At 42.5% G+C, this 13,749-nt stretch overlaps 1 protein-coding gene across 1 annotated transcript; it reads left to right on the forward strand.

The window, feature by feature from the left end:
• Positions 1 to 439: 439 nt before the first annotated feature.
• On the forward strand, positions 440 to 13,213 carry LOC311586364 (hepatitis A virus cellular receptor 1 homolog; the record flags this gene model as incomplete). Its single annotated transcript, XM_084762317.1, has 5 exons — positions 440 to 485; positions 2,632 to 2,970; positions 9,079 to 9,168; positions 11,350 to 11,386; positions 13,099 to 13,213. The coding sequence occupies 5 exons, from the start codon at positions 440 to 442 to the stop codon at positions 13,211 to 13,213; spliced, it is 627 nt and encodes a 208-aa protein (XP_084618443.1).
• Positions 13,214 to 13,749: the final 536 nt, after the last annotated feature.

The raw sequence follows: 13,749 nt of genomic DNA on the forward strand, positions 1-13,749 counted from the left end.
TTTTGCTCTTGTGGAGGGGCAGGTGCCAACATGGAAGTAGTTAAAGGCCCTTGACCAAGTCCTCGCTGGACCGCTCAGGGTGTCAGACCTCATCCATTCCAGAATATGCCCGGGGCTATCTGCCCAGCTGCTCCTAGACTACCATTTAGTACTAGGAGACCAGCTTCCTCACAGGTTCCACGAGTCATTTCAACACAGCGTGTGGCTAACATATCAACACAGACAATGGGCCCACGTCCTTCAACTGCTGCCGCTGCTGCAGCTACTCCCGCTGTCCGCACAGCTCCACAGTATAAATACGCTGCAGGAGTCCGCAACCCCCTCCCCCCCCCCCCCAGCAACACCTAAATGCACAACCACCAGTTACCATGCAGCAGCCTGCTGTTCACGTGCAAGGTCAAGAGAGTATTTTCTTATTTTCCACCAGGTCAACGCCAGGATGCACTGTCAAGTCTTCATTTCAGGACTCATATTTTTTCTCCCAGGTAAGTGAGTAGGTAAATGGCAGTGCTGTGGAGGTGGAATGTGATGCAAAAATAATGCATCCCTTGGGATGTGTTGAGTTGTATAGAGAGATGAGAACCAGGATGAAACTGTGTCTCTGAAGAAACTACTCACTTGTATGTATTTCAAAATTGAAGGCCAAAATGCTAAAAGCTGCAAAAGTATGTGAGAGGTGACTTCATGTGCATCTGGGTGGTAAACTATTAAGGCGCCAGCACATGTGCATGCACGTGATAGAAAAGTGAGGGGGTGATTATGTGTAGGATTATGGGCTAAAGTTATTTCTTATCACGTGTTTCTATAATTTTATTATAATAGCATGTATTATATGTTTGATCCTGAAAAGGTACGAGGTAAAAATTAAGCAGCGTGTATCCCAGTATGAAACATACGTGCTTAGGATGAGGATGGTGCTTTCTCGGGTCATGTGCAAACTCACAGCTCAGGTCTGAATGTAGGTGAATGGTTAGCAAAGCTCACGGCTTATTCACGGTCTGTGTTCTTTGTTTATTGGATGGTTTGTTTATCTCCTGTCCTGGGAATCCATCCCAGAGGCCAGGCAAGCACTGAATCAGCCCCCAGAGATCCTCTAAAGGCCGATTTAGAAGCAATGGACAGTAGAGGTTCTCTTCCACCCTCCAAAAGGATTCATATTTAGTTTTTTGTTTGAGTTTTTGAAATTGCATGATTTAGTTCTGGGATGAATAATCTCTGATCCTATGACCTTCCTGTGTCATTGGCTCTCTCTCTGGGTTTCTGGAATGTTATTTACATACAAGAAAAGGTCTCTGCTTGGTTTTTTCTTTTTTGAGGACTGATCCTAAAAACCTCACTCCTCCTGATGGGGTTCTAAAACCCTGTCTGAAGACTGGTGTTGAAGTTTCTAAACTTCTGCTTTGAAGCCAACAATGCTGCGCCTCTGACCTTTGTCGAGAGCGGGGAAGGAGTTGGTGATTTCACTTTGAATAGCATAAAAGAGAGGGACAAGGGTAGTCTGGGACAGGGTCTCCTGAACCAAGGCTGCTCTTGAACTCACTAGTTACACAAGACTGACTTTGAATCCATAACTTTCCTGCCTCCACCTCGCAACTTCTGGGTTTGCAGGTACCCAGCAACACACAGCCTCTAGAACAGCAGGATGGAATAAAACAACAACAACAACAATTTAAACTTGAAGTGCAGTTTGCATTTTTTTCTACCCCAGGTAGCTAAGAGAAGATCTAAGCTTGCTCAGGGATGAGCTCACCAGTTGATTTATCCTGTACCCAGTGGCCAGACCTGAACACATATGCATATATACTGTAACATTATAGAGACGGAGCAGGTTGTATTTATGTATTTCAGGACACATAATACACAAATATGCATGTAACAACAATGAATGAATAAAAGAGGCCATGAATTTGAAAGAGCAAAGACGATTGCATGTCTGGGTTTCAAGAGAGGATGGAAACGGGGGGGGGGGGGGGGGGGGAATGAAGTAATCATAATCTGATCAAATGAATAAAATAAACAACTTTTAAATTTTAAATTAGAACTGGTTTCAGTGGTGTATTCTCAGACATCTGAGGCAGCAGAAGAGTAAGTGTAAGAGAGCTTAGGCTTCAGATCAAGACCCTGAATAAAAAACAAACCAACAGGTCAGGCATAGTGGTTCCTTTCACCCTAGCACTCAGGAGGTAGATGCAGGAGTATACAGTGGGTTCTAGGCCTACCAGGGATATGTAGTGAGCTAACCAAAGACAAACAACAATGGAGAGAGAGAGAGAGAGAGAGAGAGAGAGAGAGAGAGAGAGAGAGAGAGAGAGAGAGAGAATATCATACAATGCAGTGTGTTGTTTACCCACAAACATATCCATTACATAATAACACGAAAGATGAACTACAGATAGAAAAGTGTTTATAGTGACAATGTTACACTATCAAGACTCTACAAAGGGGAAAGAAAAAAAAAGACACAGAAGGGACTGGGGCTGGAACACAATGGCAGAGCTCATGCATCTGATGCATCATGCCCCAAGTTTACACAATTTACACAGAAGGGGGAGGAAAAGAAATGCAAAAATAAAAACAAAATCGTAGAAACCTGCTGCGAGCTGACTGTCTATGTCCCCTTCTTCCCTGCAGCTGCTTTAGAATCCTCCTCAGAAGTCTATGGAGAGGCGGGTTACCCCGTCACACTGCCGTGTTCGTATCCAGCGTCTAGAATACTCTCATTTGTATGCTGGGGCCGAGGGGCATGTGCTTCTGACACATGTGGGCAAATGCTTGTCTGGACCAATGGACGCCACCTCAACTATCATGCAAACTATCGGTACCAGATAAAGACTCAGCTTCTTCAAGGAAATGCGTCCTTGACAATAGAGAATGTTGTTGAGAGTGATGGGGGTCTCTACTGCTGTCGAGTGGAAACAAAGGGATGGGATGGTGTGCAGATCCTGAACATCTCTCTGCAAGTTCAACCAGGTAAGCTCGCCTTGTTTATTTGTTTGTTTGTGTTTGTTGTTGGTGGTGTTGTTTTGTTTGTTTGTTCATTTGTTTGGGTTTGTTGTTGTTGTTGTTTTGTTTGTTTGTTTGCTTTTGCTTAGTTCTTGCACATGAACCAAGTCCTCTGTTTGCTGGTAATCTGTTCTTTTCCTAGAACAAGGAAACAAAGCTTCTTATAAACATGCTGTGATTAAACCCTTGATTTTTATTATTTTTAATGCCACAATCTCACGTATGTCAGGCTGTCCTTTGATGGCCATGCCCTCCTGATCCTCCTGCTTCTAGCTCTCCAGTGCTGAAATCACAAGTAAGTCCCATCACACCCAGGCTTAAATGCCCTTTGGAGGCACAGAATATCTTTTCTGTGCTTGAATGAAGCTAAAATCATGCTTAATGCAACCATGAGCTAAGTCAGGGACCAGGTCCTAACTGTACTTGGGACAGTCTTGTTGGCCCAGGAGACTGTGTTCACCTTTCCACCCATGGTGGGGGAAGGTTATTTAAGCTGAAGTGACTTGATTAAAGGGCACCCTCTGCCTTGCAACACTAAAACACCCGTTCTCAACACTTTAAAACTGTAACAGCTCTAACCTGAAAAGCAGGCAACGCAGGGTGCTGCTGTGCACATGAGCTGGCGTCGACAACAGTCAGCTGACCCTCGGAGCACAGGCTACATGTATAGGTGGGGAATTCTGCTCCCTGTCTACCTGCCTTGGGTTTTTGACATAATCCTCCCATCATGTCGCAAAATTATCCTTTTATGTGCAAAAATGGCCACAAGGGATTGCGTTTCTCTCCCAACACCTGCTTCGTGGTTACTAGTGAGAAGTTCACGGAAGCCCAGTTCTGAGATGAGAGCAGTTTCCTTTTCGATGTGTACATCCTGATTTTCTTTCAGCTTTTTATTAAAATTTGAATGATGAGAAAGTACTGCCTCCATATGTTATTTTCTAACCTTACACTGACAATAGAAGCCAACAATAAGCTGTCTGTATTATTAAATTCAGGTCATTATTTTGTAATTGCTCATCCCTATATGTTGCTTTTATTTATTTATTTATTTATTTATTATACAAGGTCACACTGTTTAGTATGGCTGGTCTGTGTGTCTAAATGTAGATCAGGCTGGCCTCAAACACACAGATGCAATTGCCAAGTTTGTAGAGGGGCCTGGGTCATAACTGGAATTTGGGGGCATAGGAATATGCAGGAAAATCCACTTTGTTCCAGGCAGCTGCACACCCTGTAGAGCTGTGAGGGCCTCTCAGGATTGACAGAGCTTTTCAGTACTTAGTTTCTGCCTGTTTCATGGGACGAGATCATGGGCTGAGTTTGGAGAACATGGATAAGTTACTAACTTCATTTGAAAACTGAGATGTAGAAAAGAAGTGACAGTTTCTGTGTTCATATGACCAGCTGGAGGATTTTCGTGAAATCTTTTTGTTTTTGTCTTTTCCTTTAAGACATGGGGTCACTCCATAGCTCTTGAGTGGAACTCGGTATGTAAACAAGTAGTGTGGCCCCAAACTCTGAGGTTACGCTGCCTCAGCCCCTGAGAGCTGGGAGCTATGTCTCTGTCAGGGTAGATAATGCAGATTTCCTCCCCTCCGCCCTAGGACATTTGGCCATTTTTGTTTCCAGTCACTTATACTTCCTATACATGATGGTTTTGTGTTAACATGACATAAACTAAAGTTAAAAGGAGGGAATCTCATGTTTTTTAAAAAATGCCTTTATAAGATCCAGCTATAGGCAAGCCTATAGGGCATTTTCTTAGTGACTGATGGAGGAAGAGCCTAGCCCATTATAAGTGGGCTAATCAGACAGAGCAAGGCAATAATCACCCCTCCCCCCCTCCCACCGACCCATGGCTCAAGCATCATTTCCATCCTCCAGGCCCCTGCCCTGCTTGAATTTCTGCCCTTTGATGATGAACAATGATGTGGAAGCATAATCTGGAAAACCCGTTCCTCTCTAGTTTCTTTGCTTGAGGTGTTTCATCACAGCAATAAGACATTTCTTCTATGTGGTCCATTGATTATTCCTGCCTTCCGATACTGTTTGATCTCCGACTTGGCTAAGAGTTGTTTGACTTGTGGAAATGTCCACTGTCTCTGAATCCATTTCATTATTTGTCCAGTAAACATAATGACACCAGCTTGTAAAATTATAAAAATCAATGAATTTTATAGAAGACTGTGGCTGTGAAATGAGATGAGGGGCTCGGGTCATATTTGCAAAGGGGGGTGAGTGTTAGACACGATGACAGATATGCCACTATTACTCACAGTCCCTGGGCTCTGGACATCTGGCACGGGTAGCTGGGATGAACTGAGAACATCTACATCCATGTGACTCTTTTATAAACCGAATCACACAGTTTGATCCCAAGCTCATCACTGGGCTTGATTTTAGGGCCTTAAAAGAGTAAATCCAGCCCTCTGGTGTCTATACTGACCTTGCCACTAATACCTCCTTCAATATAGCCAAGAGTATAGTCCTCTGCCTTGTCAATCCCAATGGGCCATCTGAGGCAGCACCATGGTCTGAGTGTTTGGTCCCCATAAATTCCTTTATTAATGTTTAATCCTCAGTTCAGTAAATTAAGAGCTGGAGGAATTGGAAGGTCATTAGTCAGAGAGATGGCAGTCATGAAGGTGGTTACATTGTGTATAAAAGGGATGAAGAGGCTGTCTTGCTTCTCCCTTCACAGGAGAAAACCCTGAGTGTGCCAGTGACAGGGAAAGGAGCCCTCGTCAGTCACTCATGAGCCTGGCTTTGATATTGACATTCCCAGCCTTCAGAATTATGAACACTACATTTTATTCATTCATTTTTTATTTTTAAAATTTTTTATTTATTTTTTGTTTATACAGTATTCTGCATGCACATGAGCCAGCAGGCCAGAAGAGGGCACCAGATCTCATTATAGATAGTTGTGAGCCACCATTGCTGGGAATTGAACTCATAACCTTTGGAAGAACAGCCAGAGCTCTTAACCTCTGAGCCATCTCTCCAGCCCTCATTCTTTTTTTTTTTTAAACTTACTCCAAGGTATTTTCTTACAGAGCCCCAAATGAACTAAGATGGGTTGTATTTACCAACACCAACACCACAGGAGCTTGCAACACTGGGACTCTGATTCTAGCTCCAGATGCTGTGAACCACCATCTGTATTCTCAGTCACATAATATCTCCTCTCTCTAAAACTATCGCAGTGGGATATCTTTCCAAGATAAGCTAAGGTGCCACTGCGCTCTGCCATCCTTCACAGCGAGCCCTATGCCAGTGAGAGCGGGAAGTTTGAGAATACATATCTTGCCTTCCTTTCCGATTCGGAGCTGACAAATGTGTTCTTGTGCTTATCCAAACAAAGTCAGGCCTAGAAAGACTCTCTCTCTCTCTCTCTCTCTCTGTGTGTGTGTGTGTGTGTGTGTGTGTGTGTGTGTGATTCATTATCTTCAGGAGCTGCCTTTGTGAGGTACTCATATCCCCATGTGGCCTGCCTTTTGCCAGCCATTTCTTGACATCGATCCATTTAAGATGGACCTTTGATGAAATCCCCAAAGACAGAGGTATTAGATAATGGTGACCTTTGGATTTTGGAAAGAGAAATTCGTAGTGTGAACTCTTTTTCAGGCAGAAAACCAAAATGAAAATAGATAAAAACCCAAAGCAGCTGCTGCAGCACCAACAGCTTACTGACTCTTCTGGGATGTAAGGAGGAAGAAGAAAAGAGCGGGGGATCCCTTGATAAAGCATTGCGGAGGGAGAGCTCTACAGCCTGGATCAGTCACTGGAGCTGCAGTGTTTCCAGGATTATCAAGACTAGTGGTGTTTGGGCCTTGTACCAGAAGAATTTGGGCCAAGTTCTTACTGTGCTCATGCCAGCCAACAGTTAGTGGACATAGAAGCAAGAAATATTACAACCAAGAGGAATTTGGCTTGTCACATGGCCCACCACCTGCCTCTGATTAATGTACTTGCCAGGAATCTTTACTTAATGACTTATTTAATCTTTGCCGGCTTGTTGTTGTTGTTGTTGTTGTTGTTGTTGTTGTTGTTGTTGTTATCACTAGACTGGGAAAACGATAATTATGAGGCATATTCTTTCCCATTCCGCTATTAGATACTAGCTTGTACCTTTAACAGGTGACTGAAGGCTCCTCACTACATAAAGCCGGTGATGGTATCTGTGGAGTGAGCCGCACAGTATTCATCCCCCTCCTCCTTGCTCTTTATTACCAAAGCTGATACTCTCCCACAGTGTTGAGCCCTGTGCATGCATTTCTACGCGCTAATACACAGGACCTAGACTATGAAAGTCACTTTGCTAGTGGACATGGTCACCTCTGAATTCAAGTTTTGCCTGACTCACCAGCATACTTCGTTACTGAATCACTTATTCTTACTTGTGGCAGGTCTTGTTATTTCAGGTCCTAAGTCACAAACAGAGCTTAGACCAGTGGTTACCTAAACCCAGTCGTTGCCTTTGGCTCTTTAGAAGTGCTCCCAGAATGAGTAAATTGTTAAGTGGAGAATCATGAAAACAGAGGAAAACTATGAGCCGTTCAATGTTAATTCATGCTGGGCAGCAGTAATTAAGGACTTTCATAGACCTACAGTATTTCCACTCATTGGAATGGTACAATGTATATGGGCTGCTAGCTGACACGCCCCTCATTTGTTTAAATTAGAAAGAAATATGCAGATATTTGACATCTTTTTCTTTTCTTTCTTTCTTTCTTTTTTTTTAAAGCAGAGTTTTTCTATGTAGCCTCAGCTGTCCTGTACTTGCTTTGTAGACTAGACTGGCCTTGACCTCACAGAGATCCACCTGCCTCTGCCTCACAGAGTTCTGGGATTACAGGAGTGTGCCCTTTTATTTTTAAAGGCAGTTAAGGGACTTGTCAGGATATAAAGTGTTAATATAGTGCAGATACTCATAGTACCTGAGCCATAGCCAGATAGAAAGAATAAAAGAATAATTTATGTTAAAAAATAAGTATTTCAGGAACACCCTGCCATACGAATAGAGCTCAGTGACTCCCCAGCCACATGAAATCCTAGTTCTCACATTGTATGAGGCACGTTGGTTTGTGGGTGATATGACAGGTGATTTCTAAAGCTGTTCTGATCCAAGCTGAGGTGCAGTGACGTAGTAGGTGAGAAAACACATCATTATTATATACGTTAGTGCCACTCACACAGAGTAGAGTCATCCTGACATTTGGATTTGCATGTGGCTTTTGTGAACTTACTATTCCCCACTCTTGTGGAAGTGTAGGTCAGGTGGTACCTTAAATTTTTCCACAGTTAACTTTGTAGATAAATCTGGGCATTTGCATGTATTTTTCATATATGAACAGCAACAGCAACGAACAGCAACGTTCGTTCATTTCCACGAGACCAGAATAGAAAGGTTAAGATACATATCTTCCTAAGGGCATTTAGTAAAATCTTAAGCAGTTAGTGTGATGCTCTGAGCATCTAAACAATCTTGTTTAACTTTCAAGCCATCATAGAAGGTGTGTAAATATGTTTAGAGTCTGTAGTGAAACTCAACATTTCCTTCTTGCTTAGCAAACTGGAATGACACTGTGATACCATCTTCAGACCATCCTTACTTAGCATAGCCTTGGAGGAGTCTGGTGAATGTGGACTAAATTTGTGTATCTTAGTGAAGTATTGGACACCATCGTGTCTTGTTGATTGAATTGATAAGTGAGCATACTTATGTTGTGTTGAACACAAGAGTGCACAGTGAGGTTGTTTTTGACCTCAGTTAATTGCCTAACACCCTACTGCTGTTAATTCAGATACAACCATTCCTTAGAATGTTGACAGAAGTATGCATCTGTGTAATTACCCTGAGCAAAATTAGGCATGTTTGCATTGTTCTTGAATACACCTTAAACTCACATTGTCTCAGAGTTCAACTCCGAATGACCACCTCTGATCATTGGGTCTTACTGCGTATTCTAGATTTGTCATAGGCTAATAAAGGTAAAGTTCTACATTAAGGTCTAGAATGTGATTTCTGTTCATCTCACTTGGTGGCTCTTCAGTTTACTGCTATTTTCCTAGGACTGCCTGTGACCAAGACTAAAGGCTTCTATGCTGGAATCTCCATTACCTTGCTGCTTCTACTTCTTGTGGGCGCAGTGGTGATCACAAGTAAGTAATTTTAAGATGGCTCCCAATGGTAGAAGTAGGTCTGAGGTATCCTTAATAAGTAATCACAAACCCAAAGAATTTTTGCAAAGCAACATTTTTACCTTCTACAGAAAGAGCAAAGTCCCTTGGGGGGTTGTGCTGGGCCTTTGACAATAAATCACAGCATACTATGTCTCCCTGTGATGTTTAAAGCTTGGCTTCCCATTCTTAGGAGACTGGCAATACATACAGCACAGTTTCTAGGGAGAATGGTATCGGGGCATAGATACTGACTGTTGGAAAATGCTGAGCCCACAGCCATTCTTGCTTAATGGTGTCTTACACATCTCATTAAAGATGACACTTCCGCTGTCTTATTTAGCCCTCTGATAGAAGACAGCACATTTCCTGTATATTTCCCAGACCAAAGAACTACAGCAAAGATTCTCAGCCAGTCTGACTGCCTTCAAGTAGCTCCACTTGTTAAGGCATTTAAATCATCCTTGATTCCTAATCCAAGACATGTGTTATAACCCTTTCTAAACTTCAGCCTATGTGTCAAGACCTTCCAAGCACTGAGAGGATTCCTAACACTTTGGAAATGCTCAGTGACCTTGGTTGTGAGCCACTATGTGGGCATTAGGTATCCAAATGGGTTCTCTGCAAGAATAGCAAGCATTCTTACCAATGGTTCAAACCTCTACCCACAGCCATTTTTAAAAATATTATTCCTTTTACTTTTTGAGATTATAATTACATAATCTCCCCCTCCCCTTTCTCACTCCGAACTCTCCTACGTGCCACTCCTTGGTCTCTTTAAACTTTGACCCTTTTTTTTTTTTACATTAACTGCTACATGCATGTGTGCACATGTGTATGCATATATATTCCTTAATACAACCTCCTTGGTTGGTTTCTTGGTCTTTTATGTATGTTTTCTATCTTCCAAGGCACTTCAAATTAATTCATTACTGACTTGTTTCATATTACTAGGCAGAAAATGAGAATAAATGTATGCCTGTCATATTTCAGGATGTTTCTCTTTAATATTTAGAACATGGTTATCCCTGATGATTAGTTAAGCTGGCTTTGGTGGAAAACACCTCAGGTTGCTGAGGCAGAAAGGTCACAGCATGTGGGTAGCCTGGACTATAATAGTAAGATAATACATAAAAGGAGGAAGTATAATTGCATAAAATACTGCAAATATGTTTCCTTTCTTAGCCCAGAGTGGTTTATTCTCCTCTTGGTGGGAAAATGGTTATTGGGAATTTTAAAGGCCCTTGACTAGAAATGGAGGGTAAGGAGTAGGTGATGACAAACACCTCTGAAGTACATTATGGAAGGAACCAAAGCCAGTACAGTGCTACCTAGTAACATTTTTAAAACAGTCCTTGATGGAAGAGGCCATTAGTAGGATGTTGTGTCTCAAGTTGCTTGGAGAGTCCATGTGTAACTTGTTTTCCATCAGCCAATTTACAAATCTAGACTTTTTTTTTCCAAGACAGGGTTCCTCTGTGTACCTTGGCTGTCCTGGACTCATTTTGTAGACCAGGCTGGCCTCAAACTTACAAAGATCCGCCTGCCTCTGCCTCCCAAGTGCTAGGATTAAAGGTGTGTGCCACCACTGCCCAGCTCTCTCAGTAAAAGACGGTTTAGCGATGTTTTCCTAGCAAGCTAGGAAAGCTATGTGGGTGAATGCACCAAACTATGAGTGAAGAGAGATACTTCCTGTGGGGTACAGGAAAGAACTTCCATCACCAAGAAACGGTTCAGTTTGTAACAGATGTGTAGACCCTCGTGTGGAACCTCTAACAGCAGGAGCAGGGGCTGTCTCTGACTCTGTTGCCTACCTTTGGATTCCTTTCCCCTAACTGGACCTCCTAGTCCAGCCTCAATAGAAGAAGATGTGCCCAGTCCTACTTGATATGCTAAGGCGGGTTGATACCCATGAGATGTCGCCCCTTCTCTGAGAAGAAAGGAAGAGGACTATAAAGGGAAGAGTAAGGGGAGGTGAGAGGGAGGGTCTGAGAGGAGAAGAGGGAGAGGAAGTTCAGATTTGGATGTAAAGATAATAATTAATTAATTGATGAAAAAAAAACCAGAAGTATCCTTGATTAGAAGAAGAAAGTGCCATGAGTGTTTTGATGACATGTTCAATTTTCTTTTCAACTCTTTCTGCTTCCTCTCACCCAAATTTAGAGTACATCTTTATGAAAAAGAAGCCAGGATCTCCAAGGTAAGCGGGCATTGGCTTGTATCAATCGATTTTGAGCTTGGAGTCTTATAGGTTTTTCTTGTTTTTTTCTTTCTCCCCTTTTCCTCCTTCTTCTTACTGTCTTTTTCTCCCCCTCCTCCTTCACTTCATCTTCTAGGCAAGGAGACCAATGGCTGCCATTGCGCACCTTGAATTCCAAAGTGTAGTTTCCTGAGCTCCTAGAACCCATGTTATAGGGCTCACAACTGCCAGAACTTCCAGCTCCAATGGGATAGAACATGTGCACATATGTGTACACACACACACACACACACACACACACACACACACACACACACAATTTAAAATAAATATGTAAAAACAACTAGTAGGCACACATGCACATACATAATTCAAGCAAAACGTACACACAAAATAAATAAATTTCAAAAAGTAGATGAAAATACTCAGAAAGCATACAAGCTAACAGACGGATCCCTTTAGGAGCTTTCTGGCAATTACCATGGGAGTGTTAGGGTGGTGCAGTGGGCTGTGTGAGTGAGCCCCAAATAAAGTGAGTCTGTTTTCTTCTGTGATTTGCTGCTCCATGAGATTTACAAGTGCAAATATCAATGTACTCCAACTAACATGGGCACAGGATGAGCTCTCCAGGTGATGCCATGGCAGTGCACAGACCCCAACAGCTCCTCCCAAAATGAGTTTCTTGGCCTCAGAGGACAGAGAATTCAATACTTGAGTCATAGTTAAGTGGGTGTCAATACAGGTAGTCACTGAAACTGGATCATAGACCACCAGCTCCTGGGAAAAGGCGCTGCTTTCTTGTACATTTTCTACTCCATGCTTAATGTTAGAGGATGGAGATGATTGTAGATTTCAAAACCCTTTCTTATTTTAAAGAGAAATTCATTTACTATTGTTGTGGTAGTGTGTGTGCGTGTGTATGTGTGTGTGTGTGTGTGCATGTGTGTGTGTGTACATATGTGTGCATGTGTGTGTATGTGTGTGTACATATGTGTGCATGTGTGTGTGTATGTGTGTGTACATATATGTGCGTGTGTGTGTGTGTGTGTGTGTGTGTGTGTGTGTGTGTTTTCAGGTTTCATGGCATCTGTGGAGATCAGAGGACAACTCTCTGGCTCTTTTCTTCTACTTTTACATGGGTGAGACCACTCACTCCCAAACCTTTCTAAAACAGGACAGTCCAAGCTGAAAATACATGAACATTCTGGTTCTTATCCCAGTTCCAAAATGTGGAAACTCATTTTGATGTTAGATTCCTGTCTTTTTGATATCCCACTTTCTTGTGTTTTATTACATGTGTATCCTGAAGGATTCCAATATGAACTGATACTTTAAAAATAATTCTTAGTTAGTTTGATGCTTTTGTTTGTTTTGTTTTGTTTTTTGAGACAGGGTTTCTCTGTGTAGCCTTGGCTGTCCTGGACTTGCTTTGTAGACCAGGCTGGCCTCGAAGTCATAGAGATCTGCCTGCCTCTTCCTCCCCAAGTGCTGGGATTAGTGTGCACCACCACACCTGGCTGCTCTGATGCTTATCAAACAAACTTTTTTTTTATGACTTAATACAAGGACCCTGTGTAGTGTTGTTCATAGCTTCAGTTTTTGTGGGTGGGGCTTCTGGAATTCTGAGTATGCATCATAAAGGAAAGTTGTGCTTAGACCTGAAAGGTGACCTCGTGTTGTTTTCTTTAACATCTATCTCTCTTTCTCTGCAGCTTGGTAACCTTCTGTGCTTCTAAGATCAGAACTTTACGAAACATAAAGGTTGTGCAACCAAGAGCGCAAGACAATGTCCACAATACTGAAGACCGTCCTCCTGTCAGAGGTTAAGTTTCAGTTGAAGATAGCAACAAGACGCTGGACAGCCCTTATTCACCGAGTGTTCCCACTTTCCAGCAACAGTGGAGAGGATGACCCTCTAGCTGTCTCTCCTCATACTCATTGTTTGTTTGTTTGATTGTTTGTTTGGTTTTGGGTTTTTTGAGACAGGGTTTCTCTATGCTATCAGGACTCACTTTGTAGACCAGGCTGGCCTCAAACTCACAGCGATCCTCTTGCCTCTGCCTCCCAAATGCTGGGATTAAAGGCATGGACCACCATGCCTGGCCACACTCACTGTTAAAATGATATCCAGTCTCTCTGCACCTCAGAGCCTTCTCTAAAACACAAATGCTTTAACATTGTAGGTTTCCTTTAGACCCCATAATTATTTTGTCTGTGAAAGACAGTCATTGTTTCTTTTTGTTTGTTTGTTTTTTGTTTTTCGAGACAGAATTTCTCTGTATAACCTTGGCTGTCCTGGACTCACTTTGTAGACCATGCTGGCCTTGAACTCACAATAATCCTTCTGCCTCTGCCTCCCAAGT

Source organism: Acomys minous, assembly GCF_964271855.1.
Source record: "Acomys minous genome assembly, chromosome: 16".
Classification (NCBI taxonomy): domain Eukaryota; kingdom Metazoa; phylum Chordata; class Mammalia; order Rodentia; family Muridae; genus Acomys; species Acomys minous.